Source organism: Lygodium microphyllum, chromosome 2 (assembly GCF_053477565.2).
Source record: "Lygodium microphyllum isolate KBCC chromosome 2, Lygodium_microphyllum_v1.1.10, whole genome shotgun sequence".
Classification (NCBI taxonomy): domain Eukaryota; kingdom Viridiplantae; phylum Streptophyta; class Polypodiopsida; order Schizaeales; family Lygodiaceae; genus Lygodium; species Lygodium microphyllum.
Genome location: NC_141136.1, coordinates 6569591 through 6588106, shown reverse-complemented (window position 1 = coordinate 6588106; position 18516 = coordinate 6569591). Strand labels below are relative to the sequence as shown.

Below are 18516 nucleotides of genomic sequence, written 5' to 3'. Positions count from 1 at the left end.
TCTCTCCTTTCCCTCAAATCTAGTCTCATTTTCCAACAATAAACCCTACTTTTCAGGTACACAGGTAGAGATGGCAGCTTTCTTGGAAGTCACACAGGAGCTATGGTAGGAAGTTTGACTAAATTTGAAGGCCAAAAGACAAAGATGGCAGCTTGTTTTTCAACCCCAAGCCAATTTTGAAGGTGAAGGGAGGAGACAAATTTGTATTTCTCAAATGGTACCCTAATCAGGTCCTTATACACCTTAAATACCCCGCTAGGGTAATCGGGTATTCGCATGTGCTAACCCCCTGCAAGACCCTCTAATCCCCATTCTTTACATTGATTAGGTCCTTGTACACCTTAAATACCCCATAAGTGTAACCGGGTATTCGCATGTGCTAACCCCGTGCAAGACCCTCTAATCAATACCCCATCAGTGTAACGGGGTATTCGCATGTGCTAACCCCATGCAAGACCCTCTAATCCCCATTCTTTACATTAAACCCCGTCATTGTAACGGGGTATTCGCATGTGCTAACCCTATGCAAGACCCTCTAATCCCCATTCTTTACATTAACCCATCAGTGTAATGGGGTCTTTGCATGTGCTAACCCCGTGCAAGACCACCCACTAATCCCCATTCTTTACATTTAACCCATCATTGTAACGGAGTATTCGCATGTGCTAACCCCGTGTAAGACCCTCTAATACCCCGTTACACTGACGGGTTAAATGTAAAGAATGGGGATTAGTGCACAGGGTTAGCACATGCGAATACCTTGTTACACTGGCGGGTTAAATGTAAAGAATGGGGGATAGAGGGTCTTGCACGGGGTTAGCACATGCGAATACCCCATTTCACTGACAGGTTAATGTAAAGAATGGGGATTAGAGGGTCTTGCATGGGGTTAGCACATGCGAATGCCCCATTACACTGACGGGGTTTAATGTAAAGAATGGGGATTAGAGGGTCTTGCACAAGGTTAGCACATGCAAATACCCCGTTACACTGACGGGGTATTGATTAGAGGGTCTTGCACCGGGTTAGTACATGCAAATACCCGGTTACACTTACGGGGTATTTAAGGTGTACAATGCAAAGAATGGGGATTAGAGGGTCTTGCACAGGGTTAGCACATGCGAATACCCGGTTACACTGACGGGGTATTTAAGGTGTACAAGGACCTGATTAGGGTACCGTTTGAGAAATACAAATCTGTCTCCTCCCTTCACCTTCAGGAAGCATCACATACAAACATAGCAGATCTTCCATCGTCATTCCTTGAAACGGTTCCTAGATTGAAGCTCCGTCCCATCGATCTTTGATGAGCAAAGATCTGGTTGAAGGATACTTCAGCTTGCATGTAGACATGAGGATAGTCTTTGTCTCTGCTGTACCAGCTCTCCAGGTTAGCCAACAGGGAGAAAAACTGCCTTTCAAGTCTCACTTGCTCAGCAACGTCTTTGCAACATTTTTCGAACTACAATATCAAATCTGGAAACATCATAAATCCTTGTAAAGTAGCCTGCAACACAACAGCAAAGCGAGAGAAAGAAGACTCCCCACTGTCTGACAATTCCTCTGCTCAGACAACCAATAAAGCCAAATGTTCCAGGTGATTGGATTGGAAGATGGATTCAAGAGGTGTAGCCTTCCTGGAAGTTGATTGAGTACTTGATCTCTAAGACTTGATAGATCAAAATGTCAAGGGAAAATCTTCTAGTGTCTACGAATCCAAGGATGCATCAAAGTCTATGTGATAGTCATCTTTTTGTGACACATAAAGGAGATTACTCATCTACCTCGTGAACAAGTCAATGAACACCATGCGAATGTGCTAGAGAATCTGCCTTTCTTGTCTCAGGAAGTTCAAGTCCCCAAATCCATACAGTTGGCCCAGCATCACTATCAATTGGTCTATCAAGACTGCAACTTTGCTTCAAGTTCATCTATCACTTTGTTTATAAGCGTTATAATGCTTGGTATATGGGACTTTATTACAGACTTGGGGTGCTTTGAAAGTATTTGGCCCAAATATTCAGATCTTATGGGTAATCTTCTCCACCACTTATGGGTAATCTTATGGGTGTCACGTTGTGTCATTGAGATCTAACATCAATACTAGGAGCACCCAAGGAGCTTAGTTGTTGTTATTCAAAAGGATTCCAGCAAGCCTTGGTAGTGTTGACTCTAGAGGGTATGACCAAATCTGACTTAACAATAAGTGAACTTGACAATGGTACTCAATGTGGGATGCCTATGCCTTGATTAGCAATCTTGGTAATGATGCTTATGATTGGTCTTGAGATGTCATGTCTGGTAAGGTTATGCTCTTGTTGGCAATGTATAAGCCCTAATCAACAAGGATTTGGTTCATATTGGCAATGGTTCTCACGCATAGTGATGCATGGAAGTTGCAAAGTATTGCAGGGATGCGGACTTAGGGAACTGCTGACAAAAGTCAATTACAGCAAAGCCTTCTTGTGTGACTGCACACGGACCCCATAGCTCCATTCGAAGAGGACATCATCCAATTCAATCTGAGCCAAAAATCTCCCCATTCTGCCCTAAGGTTTGGGAGATACTCCCAATTTTGTGCTTAGAGGTACTATGGGACAGGCAGCAGTCCTACACAGTCAGCCCACAAAAGTCAATTACAGAAAAGCCCTGATCATTTACTGTCAGAGATATTTTTGCATAGCCTCGTAGAGGGGATTGAGAGCTTTAATTTGAATAAAAAAGTTTGGCAATCGGAGCTTCCTAGCTCAAGATATTGTCATTTCTGTAACAAGGGGTTTGGTGGACTGCACTTGGGATGGCTGGCCACAAGGGTAAAGCAAAGGCCCAAGAGGACTTCCACCGTGAAATAAGGGACTCCTGTGCCTCAATGAATGATCCTAGCTCAGCCCAAGAGGATCATGAGGACATGTTTGAATAGGGTGCCCTCGAGATGGACCACTTCTCTATGCTCAACCATACTCTATGCCAACATGAGACACGTCATGCCGACCGACATCGAGAGTTGGAACAACACCATAGGGAGAAAGAAACCCGCCAAGATCAGCGTCATTCCGAGATGATGGCCAAGATGGACTTACTCATTGAACACATGGGCGCCCTCATCCCCGCCATCGCACCCTCCTCGGCTCAGCCCAAGGAGCATGTCCCTCCCCGTGAGGCCAACTCCCCTCCTACCTTGGAGATCGGGGGTAACCCACAAGGTTTTGGTGGCACCCATGACCTTTCCCATAGCATCTATGAGCTGGGTGAGCCCCTTATGCGACATGATGAACCCATTCTCCCATCACCTGTGACGAACCCTTCTAGCCCATCCTTGGGACAGCAGCTCCCCCGTAGTGGAAGCTATATGTAAGGGCAAAATGCAAATTTTGGGCACATAGTATGCAGGGAGCACATGGGCAGCATGCACATGGCAGTTTTGGGCAGCAAGGACCCAATGTTCAGTTTGGTTTGCATGTATTGCATGGGCAACATGGAAATTTTGGGCAGCAAGGCCCTAATGCAGGTGCACATGGGCAGCATGGGAATTTTGGGCAGTAAGGCCCTAATAATCAGTTTGGCCCACATGTAATTCATGGGCAGTATGGCACCCATGGACATTTTGGTCAACATGGCATGTATGGGTATTCTCACGGACATTATGAGTACCATGACTACTTGCATGCGCCTACTTATGATCAACATGCATATGATGATTGTGAATATTTTCAGCAGCATGCATATGGAGATTCTTATGCAATGCAGGAGCAACAAGCCATTGATTATGACCAGCATCATGCCGATACCTATGCTCATGGACTTGCCACTCATCATATTTATGGTCAGCCTAGGATGCAAGGACCCCTTTGTAGTCATGTTGGACAGTCATCATGCAATCTTGGGCAGCATGTTTATGGGCAACGATATGACCAAAGTTTTGGTAATAATCAAGAGCAAATAGATGTACATGAGTAGCAGGGCTATTATCACCATATGTAGTATGGACAACATGAGTATCATTATGAGCAACGACCACATTGGTATGACCCTCCATATGGACAGCATGAGCATTATGGTCATGGGCAGCCATCTATTGTACATGAGCAGCAAGTTGACTATCAGCAGGATGTCAGAACTATTACTGAGCTGACCAATGGTGATGATCGTGTGTGTAGATTGCTATCTAAGGCTAAATGCATTAGACACCTTACTAGCGATACGATACGAGAACTGCACGCTGTGGGCTTATGCTATTGATGTGCTAAGCCAATATCTTGTGATCATCAAGACAAATGTAGAGCACAGAATGCAAAACTCCTATTTGTATTCGAATATCATTATGACAAAGATAAGATAGATCTTGCTGAAGACCATTTTGATGTGGGTCCAAAGCAAAATGAACTTTCATTCAAGAAAGAAGATCATGTAGATCTTAAAGATCATGCTCATATTACGGATCAAGAAAACATGTCCTTTCAGGAGACCCTTCAGTCTGTACACATGTCACATATAAGGGTTGATGCAGTACACTTTTCCACTTATGTAATCCCATGTGTTATTGACAGCATCCAAGCACAGACTGAGCTTAATCATATGATGCTTATGGCAGACTCAATGCAATAGCTAGTAGTACTGACCATTCTAACTTTACTTGTGGATGGTAACCCAATGCATGGAAAGGATAACCACTTTCTATTTGACCCCGATGGTAGTGCAGAGAACCACGCTTGCATGGATGACTTGTATGCTGGTGATGCTTAACATGCAGGTTATCCATTTGATCCCGGGGGTTAAAAAAAGCTCTATCTACATCAGTACTTCCCCGATGTAGTCCCCTGACCTTGAGGTAGCAACCTTGGCTGAAGGACACCTCGATTTGGGCCTGTTTTGCAGTAGACAGCTATCTATTTTTGAACAGTTTTGGGCCTGCATTAATTGCACCCATGCATGACCTACTTGGGCTGAAAGTACGCTCAACGAGCTTAGTTTTGACATGCGAAACTTCTCGTTTGGAGTTTCCCATGGCAAGTTATGATCAGTTTTCCACTACAGGCCTATTCGAGATAGCATGATTGGGCCTGTTTTGCACTAGACATGCATCTATTTTCGAACAGTTCTGGGCTTGCATTAATTACACCCATGCATGACCTACCTGGGCTAAAAGTACGCTCAACGAGCTTCATTTTGATATGCAAAACGTCTCGTTTGGAGTTGCCCATGGCAAGTTATGATCAGTTTTCCACTACAGGCTTGTTTGGGACAGCATGCTGTCCAGTGTTGTCCAGCCCTTCTTGTTTGGAATTGGTGTCTATCCTTGTACTAAGTTATCTCCTTCCCTCATGCTCACACTGCATACATGCTTGTAGGCCACCGTTCCACAAGATTTCACACCCCCCTCCCCCCCCCCCCCCCCCCCCCCAGCCATACCAATACGTCCTCTTTTTGTTTTTGAGGGCAAAAACCTTTAGGATGGAATGTAAAGAATGGGGATTAGAGGGTCTTGCACGGGGTTAGCACATGCGAATACCCCGTTACACTGATGGGGTATTTAAGGTGTACAAGGACCTGATTAGGGTACCATTTGAGAAATACAAATCTGTCTCCTTCCTTCACCTTCAGCTCCCATAGCTTCCCCCCCTCTCTCTCTCTGTGTCTTTCTCTCTCTTCTGCTAGTCTTTCTTTCTCTTCTTCTCTCATATTCTTCCCCTTTCTCTCTCCTCTCTGCAATCTCTCCCTTCTCTCATTCTCTCTCCTAGGTCTCCTTAAGAAGGTGGATGCGGTCGAGTGAGGCTCTAGAGGGTGTGGAATCAACAGCTAGTGTGGCACATCATATAACCTCTTTGCATATGAGTGCCATGTCTTTAGGTCTATATGAGCTTGGGGCACCATGGATCCCTTAATTTGCACCATATTGTGGCTACATCTCTGCTTTTGAATAGGTGGCATAGATTGTGCTATTGTGCCTACTTGTATGGTCATTGTCTATGATGAGTGAGGGTCCTCATTTGTCTAAGGGCCTTCCTCTTTGTAATATGCCTTAGCCCTCTTTGGATTTGAAGGTGTTTGTATAGTTCCTTGTGCTCCTCATCATACCATCAGGCACGTGTTACGGAGTGTCTCTATTTGATGTAAAAACCAATGTACCCCAAACTTTTTATCACATCACGTGGCTAGTAATACATTGGAAATGAATATCTGCAAAATATCATTGTTTCACTTCCTAAAAATAGTCCCTTAATACCCTAGACACTTGGTGTCAATGAATAAAGATAAGACCTCCACGTGGAGATGAAGGTGGAGGTGGACCCAATCCTCCTTATGATTGTAGAGGAGAGACTACAAGGGAAATTGAGGGCCATGAATAGTGGAAATGACTTGAAAGAGTGTCACTAGAAATCAAACCCCAAAATTATGGATTGTGTCTACTTGATACAAGAATTAATGCGCCCCAAAATTGTTCATCATAGCATTGGGTTGATGATAAACTAGAAATTAATACATGCAAAATATATTTCTATTACTTGCTAAACATAGTCACTTAATACCCTAGGCATTCCAAATCCATATACAAAGACAAGGGAGCCATGCACATGCAAAAGTGGAGGCGGACCCAACCCTCTTCATGATTCTAGAGGAGAGAGAACAAGGGAAATTGGAGATGGAAATTTAGTGCCACATTTAAGGTAAGGGACCCAAAAGCGTGTCACTAAAAATGTTGTGCTTCGATCTTTGTATGTATCACAAATTTAATGTGTGTCTAGCTTTGACTTCTCACTTAAGCAAAGAGGAAGTACAAAACAAAAAAGATAGAAGAAAATATAAAAAAATTATGTAGTTTTTGTGTCAAAAAGTCAGGTGACACTAAAGGCTTAGAAAGAGCATAGTTTGAATAGAAGAAATGGTCAATTGAGACTGTCCATTTCCAAGACATGGAAATTAGAGCCATTCCCTTGTGCAAATCAGAGTCACTTCATTGGGGGTTGGACTGTTGCCATTCTAGCACTGCTACACTAATGGCTCCTTTACCCTATTAAACTTGCATAGCCCATCTAGTTCCCTCATTTTCATTTTTTTTTGTGGACAGTGAGCCAATTGATGGTGTTGACTACCATGACTAGAGTAAGGTAGTGTTAGGCATGTGCGTGTCACCGTTCGCGGGTTGCTATACAGACACTAGAAGACGTTTTAAGGCCTGTATTCGTACCGGAATGAGATGCAGACCATGGAAGATCTGGACGCGTACCGAGTGGGCAACCTGCCTACCATCTTCTACATCCCTAACTACGTCTCGCCGAAGGAGCAGCTCCAACTCCTGCACCAGGTAGGATATACTGTTGTTATTGTATAGCTTGTCGTTGCACGTCTTTGCTCTCCGAGTTGTTTCAATGGATATCGCTTTCCAATTCCTGTTCTTTGTAGAACGTATCTGTTTATGGTGGGGCTTATTTCAATGGATAATGCTCTCCATTTTGCTGTTGTTTGTAGAATATGTTTATTTATGGTGGGTTTACATCTATGGATAATGCTCATTAATAACTACACGATGAGCGTAAAGCTGAAGAACCTTTGTTCAACAAGGGAGTGCAACATGGGACTACAGAAATCCTTGTCAACAAGCTGTAGGGTGCAAGTGGCTGTGCAATGGGCCGTCGGAACAAAAGGTGAAAAGCTTCATGATGCTTCTGATAGCCTGCCTATGTTAATCATGTTAGTCTGTCATCTCCCGGTTGTGAGCATCTGTCAGAGTCTCGCAAAGACATAGGAGCTCTGGCAGTTGTAGGTGCATTTTATTCGGTCGTCAGCTTCTTGTGTGCATTCCTAGGCCAGCCAGTTTTTTCTTTCTACAATCTGCCTCTGCCTGTCAGACATTGTCCTTGCCATCCGGGATTTTTCTGTAGCCTTCCCCTATTTTTTTGGCATTTTCTTCAAAGTGACCAGCATTAAACGCTGGTAGGGTTTTCTCCGCATGTAGTATAGACTGATCCGTACGGTACGTATTCACATGATTTAGTACGAAAAAATAGGCACTTTTTGGCCACTCTCCTTCGAGCATACAATGTTCTTTTTTTCCTTTCTCCTTTGTTTTTTCTTCTTCTTTATTTCTTATTTCTCTCTCCCCCAAGCACCTCTCTCTCTCTCTCTCTCAAGCTTCTCACACCCTCTTTTTCTCTCAAGTCTCTCATCTCTCTCTCTATAGCCTCTCTCTCTCTCTCAACCTTCTCGCTCTCAAGCCCATACTTCTCTTATTTGTATGATCATTCATGTATGAGTGTCCACTCCCATCTTTGTAGTTGTAAGTTGTAGGTAGGAGTAGTGCATGTTGCACATGCAACATTAAGTTTTGATACGCTACCCTCAAGTATTCATCTTATACTCTAAAAGCATTGCTATTTAGACTTGAAAAATCTATTCTATTATCTTTAGTCCAAAATAATCAAGTTAGTTTTTTTGTACTAATATTGTACGGTACCATATAAAATCTTAAGGTACCATTTAGTACCGTATTTTATTGTACCACATTGTATCATACCTTTGGTACGTGACAACTATGAATGCTAGGTTGTCAGCTTTTTTGGCACCTACTAGTGTAGGTCGGCTAGATTTGGGTATTTATGGCTATTTATAGCCAGTCCCTCCACTTGGTAGGCGCACATTCTTTAGTCTACAGTCCTTCGTTTGTAGGTGCACAGCCGGCCAATCCATGCTTGGTGTTGCCATTATCATCAGCCTGATCTGGTGCCCTCATTGACTTTGTGGGCTGCGTGCAAGGACTGATTAGTGCATCCCCATTGTATCAACATTCTTCTTTAGTCAACATATTATTTTTTCTTCATTTTTTGCTTCCTCTCTTTCTCTATCTCTCTCTTTGCTTCTCTTTGTGTTCGTGTTTCTCTTCCGTTGCACACTCTCACATGGTATCATCGCCTAAGTGGGGATACAATTTGGGGATTTATTGAAGAGGAGCAAGTGATCTTCGCGAAGGAGCAGCCTTGATATGAAAACATAGATTTTTAGCTTTCTTTTGCTACAAACGTAGCCCCTACTAGAGGTCATGTGCCTTGTCGACAGTCTTGGAAACCAGGCGACATTCCCTAGAGGCTAGGTGGGAACATATAGGGCAAGGCGATAGCATACAGGCATCAGGTGGCTTCTCCTTCCTTGCGTTTTGTTAACAATGCAAATTTGCTGGTGGTGGCGACAGTTCCCTAGTGTTAGCTATCCCTTTTCGGTGGTAGGCAACAACTTTTTGAGTGCAGGTAGCAACTGAATGCCTTCTGTTTATTGCGTTGTTTCCATTCATATGCAGATATTTGGGTGATTGCAGAATCGAAGATGTCTTATTAGTTTATAGGCTTTGATGAGAGGAGGAGCTTCTCTCCGGATACTCCTTTGAGTGGAGATGCAATTATTGCGATTATCGTCGGCGGGAGGAGACTTCCATTCACACCTGTTCCCCTTCTATTCATTTTTCACAGAATGTTCCATCCAAAGTGAAGATGCGGTTTTCCTCCTATTTACACTTTTGCCCTAGCTGTTTGAGAGGCAAGCAATATAGGCAGCCACATCCATAGGTTGCGACTAGTGGGCTTCTATACCGCTTGAGTTGGTACACATCAACCTTTAAGGACCTATGGGCATGGCCTTCCTTGGAAAGGCCAAGTATTTGATATTGATTATAGATGACTTTAGTTGTTATGTGTGGCCTTATTTTTTGGAATACAAAAGTGAGGTGTACTCTTGTTTCTGCAAGTGGAAGGTGTTTGTTGAGACGCAAACTACCTCCAAAGTTTGTGGCATTCGAGCAAATCATGGTGGAGAGTTTACTTCTAACCTCTTTTCTCAGTTTTGCAGGGATCATGATATTCGGGTGGAGTATTCCCATCCGAACACACCTTTGAAGAATGGTGTGGTGGAGCGTGCAAATCGGACCATGCTAGAGATGGCATGATTGATGTTGGAACATTGGGGTCTTTCTCATTTCCTTTGGGATAAGGTGGTGGTTACTATAGTTTACATCTGCAACTGCTCCCCAACATATGCCTTACAAGACATGACTCCATATGAGGCTTTGTTTCGCAGGAAGCCTTCAATGTCTCACTTTTGCATCTTTGGATGTGATGCATTTGTCCATGTGGACAAGAAGAAGAGGAAGAAAAATCTTGACTTGAACTCCAAGAAGCTCATCTTTGTGGGCTAATAGCACTACTATGAATGGCTATTAGCTCTATGTCCCGATGACATGGAATCTTGAGGTGAGCAAGGATGTAATCTTTGATGAAGCTGTGGCCTTCGAGGATCCTATTGATGGTTCTCTTGTAGGTGATTCTTCATCATCGACGATTGACCCTTCCCCAACTTTCCTTAGTTTCTCTTCTCCCTTTCAGGTTGCCTTTTAGCACCTTGTCTTCATCTTCGGCTCCTTTCCTTCCTCCTCCTCTACCCTCTACCCCGGCTTTTGTCATGAGGACGTAAAATTTTGAGATACTTTAATCTTGCTGATAACATTCGATTAAATTATTAATCAAATGTGCAAGGTTGTTTAGCACATGTGATGCACATGGCCGCTATTTCATGGTAACATGCTAAGAACCTTGAGGATGTAGTGGGTGTCAAATGCAAAAGTTGTGATAAGTTATGCCAATTGGGTTGTGTTGGTCAGTTGGTATCAAATTGGACCCTAGGCAGTGGTTTGGTCAATAAGTGTCTGCAGTGACACTAGGGACTAGCATTAATTAATTAATTAATGCCAGTCTAAGGGTCAACAAAGGTTGGTGACTACTCCAAGTTGCAAATGGCCTAGCCAATTTAATTGTGGATGGGCACATTTAATTTCGGGTAGGGTCAAAAGGGCTGAAATTAATTTTCAGGATTATTTAATCTTGAAAATTAATTAAATGGCTAGATAATGCTGAAAAATGGGTTTAGAAGTTTGCCACTTGGCAAAAATGCCCATGAAAATTGAGAAAATGTTTTTGGGGGTTGGGCCTTAGCCATTCAATTAGTTTACAGCTTGGGGAAGAGAGAGAGAGAGAGAGAGAGAGAGAGAGAGAGAGAGGTGTGTTGGTTTATTTTCTAATTAGAGAACAACAATTTGCTGCAGAAGACAGTCATTTGGGGGCCTCAGCAGGTAGGGGACAGCAAGGAGTCACCTTCCAAGGGCTAATAATAGCATTGCTGATGAGGTGACATCATTTTGGAGATGTCCGGCAGTAGATGATTGCATTAAATGCAGGCTTGAGTAGACAATAGGCAGAATTTAGGGTGTTCTCGCTAAGAAAATCAGATTTCTCTTTCATCTTGGCTTTCTCTCACCTTCTCCAACCCATTCTTAGGAGATTTCAGCATATTTCTCAGCCATTTTGAGCAGATCTCAGCCAAATTTGGTGGACAACAGAGAGATTTGTGCTGGAAACCTTATAATTATGCAAAAATTAGAGTTTAGCAGCCACCTTGGGACCCATGCCAATAGGAGAAGGCATTGTACACTGAAATCAGCACGTGAAATTCGTGGAATTGATAGGGATTTCAGATGCTAGGCCATCCATTTTGAATTGGGGCAACATTTGGCCAGTTGGTAGTTCCATTTGTGCAATTCTTGGGTGAAAATCAAGGGGCAATTGGCCTAAAGGGCTTGTTGATTGTATATACAACAAGGGGCTTTTGGATCAGCAAAGGAGATTGTGGAATCTCAATTTATACTCAATCCATTAGCAATTATAATTAAAGAAATACTGAAAGGGGTGTCAGTTTTGGGGCCAATTGGGTGTCTATTGTCCAAGATTATTAAGGTAAATTGTGTATTTCAATTTAGGTCTATTTAGTGATTGTTGTAATTAAGTGCTTAATGAAAATTACCACCCTTTTCAAGAAGAAAGATTGGTTTCAGCTTCCCTACCACCTTTGATAGATGTGATTACTTCGTCTTCGTCGAGTTTTTCCATCCCTTCAGCCTCCACTTCGGAGTCGTTCAGGGATGCTCAGTCGTCAAAGGGGGAGCCTTCTTTAGATGAGGGGGATTTACTTTCTTGGTGAGGGGGAGTCCCTTCCACAAATAAGTGTATTGCAAGTACTGGAGGCTACTCAATCTCCCTTGCAACAGGATGAGTGTATTTGGATTCCTTGTTCATACCAACAACTCGTGCAGGACTCAGCTGTTTCTCAACTTTTTACTTCTCCAACAGGTCTACGTAGATCAACTCGTTTACAGGCCTAGTTGAATAGTTCACTCTGTGTAAACTATACTCTTATGTCACAGATTCTTCATGACATCGAGCCTACTACAATTGAGGAGGCTCTTGTATAGGATATTTGGTGTTAGGCCAATAGGAGGAGCTCGATTCTATTGAGTGAAATCAGACTTGAGAGTTGGTTTTGTGCGCGCCAAACCGGAAGGTGATAGGTGTGAAGTGGGTCTATAAGACCAAGTACCTTACTCTTTTGGTTGAAGTGATTCTGATTGGGTAGGTGATGTGGATTTGAGATGGTCCACTACAGGTTATGCCTTCTTCCTTGGATCGGGAGCTATCTCGTGGAGTAGTAAGAAGTAGCCTATTGAAACCAGCCTTCCTTCTTGGAATGGGTGGTGATAACCTGATTTAAGAGTTAATTACAGCAATAAATAAGTGCACATAAAATGAAATACACGCTTTACCATAACATTCTTGGACAGTAGACACCCTGTTGGCCCCAAAATTGGCGCCCCTTGAGGTATTTTTTTAGCTTTCATTCAATTGGAAGGAGTACAACTATTGATTCCATCTCCTCCTGCTAACCAATTGCTCTTGCTGTCACAAATGACCAGCAAGCCTTTTGGCTCATTTGCCCCTTGATTCACCCAGGACTTCTTCTCCAATTTGACCCTTGGCTGGCCAAATGCTGCTCCAAATCAATTCGAGACAGGCTGGCTCCTGAAATCCCTTGATAATCTTCAATTATTAGCTGTTGATTTCAGTCCCTTGAGCCTTCAATCTCTGTGGCTGCTAAACCCTAATTTTTGCTGTAAATTAGGGTTTACTGCAGAAATTACAGATCAACCCACCAAAAATGCTGAGATCTCCTCCGAATGGCTATAATTGCTGCTGAGCATAGGCTGAAGGAGATGAGAGAATGCTGTAGAGAGAGAAAATTCTGAGATTTGTCGCGAAGAACTGATCAAAATGAGCTGCTGCCCTGTTGTACCAGCCCCAAACGGATGCACCAACAACAATAGGAGCATCAGAGACTGTGATCTTCAGGAGAAAGTGCATTGGCAGCTTCCCAAGGTCGAGAATATGCAATCTCCATCACCAAAATGGTCTCCAATGGCTGGGAAATGGCCCAAAAGCTAGCAGCAATAGTCCAACACCTCTTTCCAACAGCTCCAAAATGAAAAAACGAGATTTCCCTCTCCCTTCAGCCCTATTTAGCCTTTCCCCCACTTGTATGGGAAAGTTTTGCCAAGTGGTAGCTTTCTGAATCCATTTTCAGCAATTTTCAGCCATTTAATCAATTTTCATAATTAATTAATTCTGAAAATTAATTCAGCCCTTAATCCAGGCCCAAAAAATTGACCTTGCCCATCCAAAAATTAATTGGCTAGGCCATTTGCAACCCAAAGTGGTCCCATGCATTAATTGACCCTTGGACATGCATTAATCCATTAATTAATGCCTAGGCACTAGTGTCACCACTGACACTTAATGGCCAATAATGGTCCTAGGGGCAAACTGACACCATAGTTCACCTAAGAACCTAACAAGTATAACTTGTTACAACTTTTGCCTTTGACACCCATCTTTTTCACAGGGTCCTTGGGCCTTCAACTATAAAAAAAAAGTAGCTTGCACCTCACATGTGCATCTTTTAATTGCACATTTGATTAATCCTTTAATCAAATGTCAATTAAACATAAGCAACGCATCAAATTTTCACTTCTTGTGACCGACCACCCCCTTGAAATCCTTGGAATCGTCCTCGATTGCACTGTAATGTGTCAAAGTAAACAATACTGCACTGGAATTTCCACAAGGCATCATAGTCAACACAACATTGGCCATTGCTGGCTAACTATCTCATATGCCTACCATTTGTTGAAAATTTCTAGCCAACATAAACATAGCATAAAGCTCAACAATAGTTCAGGACTGTTGCTAGAAACTCATCGGATGCATCCCAAACTCTTGTTTCTCAACAGTGCTGACTACACAACCATAGTAAAGCATAAACCGAGCCAAAACCATGGCTGAATTGTCAATGGCATTCAATACACATGCTGCCATCCATAGAACCAGCTGAATACCACTGAAACTAATGATCATACACTGAAAACCAGCACTCGATAATCAGTTTCTCATGATCATAACTTGATGCAAATGTACAGTTTCAGAGCTGCAGTGAAAACCATACTCATCTACATACATACCATAGTGACTAATACACTGAATAGTGACCTCATGGTAGACATACTATCAGCACAATACCTTGGATGCATGCTGAATACATTCGAGATCCACTATACACGAGAGCAGTCCATTCCTGGAGAAGTGGATGTGCTACCTCCCCCTTGAGTATCAGGTGGTACTCTGGACCCTTGCCCTGTTGAACCTGAAAGAGCCCGATCCAAAGTTGGCTCTAACTGAAAGGCATCAAGGTAAAGCTACAACAACTGAGGATGGTCTGCCAAGTCATCCTCTTCCATCCATTTAGCATCCATTGGTGAACAGTTGTGAAACTTCACCCAATAGCTTATGGAAGCTTTACCTTTGACCTTTTCTCTTTATGTGCCAAAATTTGCTCGGATACCAATATCTCATTCAGCTCCTCTTCATTGGACTGAATTTCAGCAGATACAGCCTTAGGCACATCACCATAAAAAGGCCTCAACAAGCTCACATGAAAGGCATAGTGTATCCGCTAGTGTAGAGGCAATTTCAGCCGATATACCACCTCGTTGATCCTCTCTAACACCTGGAAAGGTCCATAGTTCCTCATTTTGAATTGCAGATACATTCTGAAACTACTGGTTCAGACCTGTTCTGAAACCTGTTTTCAACTCATACTGTTCCCTGTACTGTTCAGCCCACTGTAATTACTGGTTCAGACCTGTTCTGAAACCTGTTATCAGCTCATATTGTTCCCTGTACTGTTCTGCATCATCTGTGCCAAGTGCCCCTTGACTCTGACATCAATTGGGCTCTGAAATAACCTCTGAACAGTCCAAAATCTGTACTGATTTAGTGCTGTTTCAGACACTTGCTTGGTGAGGTTACCACCCTCACCTGTTCCTGCTTGAGGGCAGCAAACAACTGCTCCTGTTCTTGGAAAAAGGAGGCTCTTGCCTCATGCAAAAACAACATATTCCCACACAGCTGTACCTGAATCAGAAGAAAGGCCCTTGATTCTGAAGCATAACCATACTGTCAGGGAGAGAGAGAGAGAGAGTAGGGAGCAAGCTCAGCCCTCTGTGCATCATTGACAAGATAGGCAAGCTCTCCAATCTTCTCCATCAGCCACTGTCCATCCTCTCCTTCACAAATGAGCCCCTCTAGACCAAAAACTACACGCCAGCCCCTCTTTAAAGAGGTAAGTGCACACATTTGTGCCAAGTGGCAGCACTAGAAGGTATTTTCCGTTATAGCCTTCCGGTCTAAAATTCTCCATTCTCGGTGCAAAATTTGACCTCGGCATAGACCAGAGGATTAATCCTCGTGCAAAAATGAAGATAATGACGCGAACAGATTCTGGGGTCCAAAAATAGTAACTCCCTAAATTTTAGGAGTTGCTTCCATTGCATCCCCACTAGTCTTCTGACCATCTTTGCAGACTATGGCTACATCCAAATTTGCAATGTAGCTCAACTGAAAGTGAATTTCCACTGATGACCCCACATGGACTAATCTCTTGAAGATTTGTCCATCTTCACTTTGAACTAGTCTCTTCCAGGCTAGTTCTTCAACACACTTGTCCATATACACTTTCACAAGTCTCTTCCAGGCTTGTCAATCTACAGTGCCATCAGTCTCTTCCAGACTTATACTGGACCTTAACTGTCCAGTCTTGACTCACTAGACATTCTTGTCCGTTTCACATACTGGCCATGCAACTCAGGCGTTTAGATTTCAAGAGGGATCCTTCGAAAAAGAAAAACCAAATAAAATATGTAATAAAGAAATCAGCAAAAAGATAATAGTTGTCACAGTCTTGTGACACATTCTCGTTTGCCCTTTCATCTTTTTCAGCCTTGACTTTTCAAAACGCAGCAATACATAATCACCCTTTAAGAAATACAATACACATCCATGGTGATCAGCTGCTCCCTTTTACGTTCCTTAAGTTCTTTGAAATGCATACTTTATCCTTACTTAAGTTGTAATAAACTGCGGCATCTTTTGCCTACCATGCTTCACTTGCTAACATACAATGCATGTCCGATCTTTCATCACATGCAACCCAGTGTGATATTCCATACATCACTGATTCTCTCATGTGCTATCATCGTTATCAGCTTGTTGTTGATTAGGACAGTTCCTAGCAATGTGTCCCTCTTGTTCACATATGTAACATTTATTAGCAGCCCTCAATTCTCTATGCTCTGCCACACTTTTCGAAGGTCTTTGCTGCTGTTTTTGCCTCTTTTCAGCTTGATTTTCAGATCTGCCATTTTTCTCAGCCTTCTTTTCCTTGACATTTGACTCATCATGGTCTTGAAAGCTGGCATCCTTTCCACGCAGCAATGTATCAGCTGTAGTAGCAGTTTCTATAAGCTGAGACATGCTTGAAACAATGGATTTAATGCAAAAATCCCTGATTCCTTTAGGCAAACCACACACATACTTCTCCACTTGCTCATGAAGGGGAACTGATCGATAAGAAGTGATGGGCAGCAATGCATCCCAAAACTTCTTATTGTATTGCTCTAAATTCTTGCATTCCTTTGCATCAAGCTTGTTTCAAGCTGTCATGATGTCCACCTCAAAGGTACTAGTCAACCAATTCGATACAAACATTTGCTTAAATTGTACCCATGTTGACGGTGCTTTACCTTGCATCAAGAGTGTTTACCACCACTGCAATGCATTTCCCTTCAAGAAAGTGGTTGCCTTTCGAATCTTAGAGGATTCGGTGAAGTTTTCCCCAGAATAGGCTGCATCAAGCTACTAAATGAAAGTCAAAGCTTTCAGCCTATCTTGTGTACCACTAAATGGTTCAAATTTCACACTTTTACCTCCCTCATCATAGTCCTTTGCTGGACTTATGGGGGTCAAATTGTCATATACGGGCTGCTGCAAAAAGGGTGCATTTGCTGTATTTGCCATGATAATCAGCATTAAACGGAGCATTTGCATGACCAGCACTTATTCCTTGAGCCCCAAAAGTGTGACGGGGTACCGATGCTTGCCCATATGCGTGGTTTTGCACACCAGGCATCGCACCGATGCCGCTATACATCGGATTATACATTCCATGAGCCATACCCGAGTACATTGGGTTATGCAAGCCATGCATTGGTTGCTGAAAGTTATGGGGAGGTGTGCCATACATTCCTACATTCGGTCGCTCACCCACCATAGCATGAAAAATTGTGCTACCACCAAAGTAAGCTGGCTACCCCAAATTCTCATGCAAACCTTGCTGTCCAAAAACCATAGGATTAGCATTTACATCATGAACTTGCATTTGCATTTCTTGCCCAACTGGCACCAACTGCTTTTCACCATGAGTATCTTGAGAAGGCTTTGGCTTGTTTTTCGGTGCATCTTGCTGTCCCGAAGCTCTAGAAGAGGATTTTCTCTTCTTGCCCTTGTTGTCCTTCGTAAGAGTGTTCAAAAACTGAGTAAACTGAGGATCTTTTGCCAATTCAGCAAAGATATTGGCTGCTGCCCTCATTCGATTCTTGAATGCATCATCGAATTCCGTTTCCCCTTGTTGATCATCATCCTCTTTCTGCATTGAGGGTCCAACATTTTCAGCATGTTGTCTATGATTCGTGCCTTGTCCAAGATCAGGCATTGCATTTCCTTCTTCCCCATGTGAATGTGAATCATGAGAGGCATCATTACTGCTTGATTGCATCCCACTGTATGAAGACATCTTGCTGTAATTTCTCAGCTGAGCACAAAGATCAACACTAGCACAAAGCTTTGGCTTGCAATCAGGCGCCTCGGGCCCACCAAATCAAGAGATTTGATGTATCCCGGCAATGGAACCATGAAACCAGCCGTCCTTCTTGGAATGGGTGGTGATAACCTAATTTAAGAGTTAATTACAGCAATAAATAAATGCACATAAAATGAAATACATACTTTACCATAACATTCTTGGACAGTAGACACCCAGTTGGCCCCAAAATTGACGCCCCTTGCGGTATTTCTTTGGCTTTCATTCGATTGAAAGGAGTACAACTCGAGATTCTTCAGTCTTCTCTTGCTAACGAATTGCTCTTGTTGTCATAAATGACCAGCAAGCCTTTTGGGTCATTTTTCCCTTGATTCACCCAGGGCTTCTTTTCCAATTTGACCCTTGGCTGGCTAAATGCTGCCCCAAATCAATTTGAGA

At 42.9% G+C, this 18516-nt stretch overlaps 1 protein-coding gene across 10 annotated transcripts in view; it reads left to right on the top strand.

The window, feature by feature from the left end:
- Positions 1-7053: 7053 nt before the first annotated feature.
- LOC148039444 (oxidoreductase) overlaps positions 7054-18516 on the top strand; it is a 31220-nt gene continuing 19757 nt past the window's right edge. For 2 of the 10 annotated variants that reach the window (XM_087690732.1, XM_087690713.1), the window contains exon 1: positions 7057-7303. In XM_087690732.1, the coding sequence (XP_087546858.1) occupies positions 7196-7303 (108 nt within the window). In that variant the 5' untranslated portion in view covers positions 7057-7195. Of the gene's footprint in view, positions 7304-7467; positions 7644-18516 lie in introns of those variants that run through there. The other 8 variants (XM_087690695.1, XM_087690723.1, XM_087690738.1 and 5 more) reach the window with 8 other exon arrangements.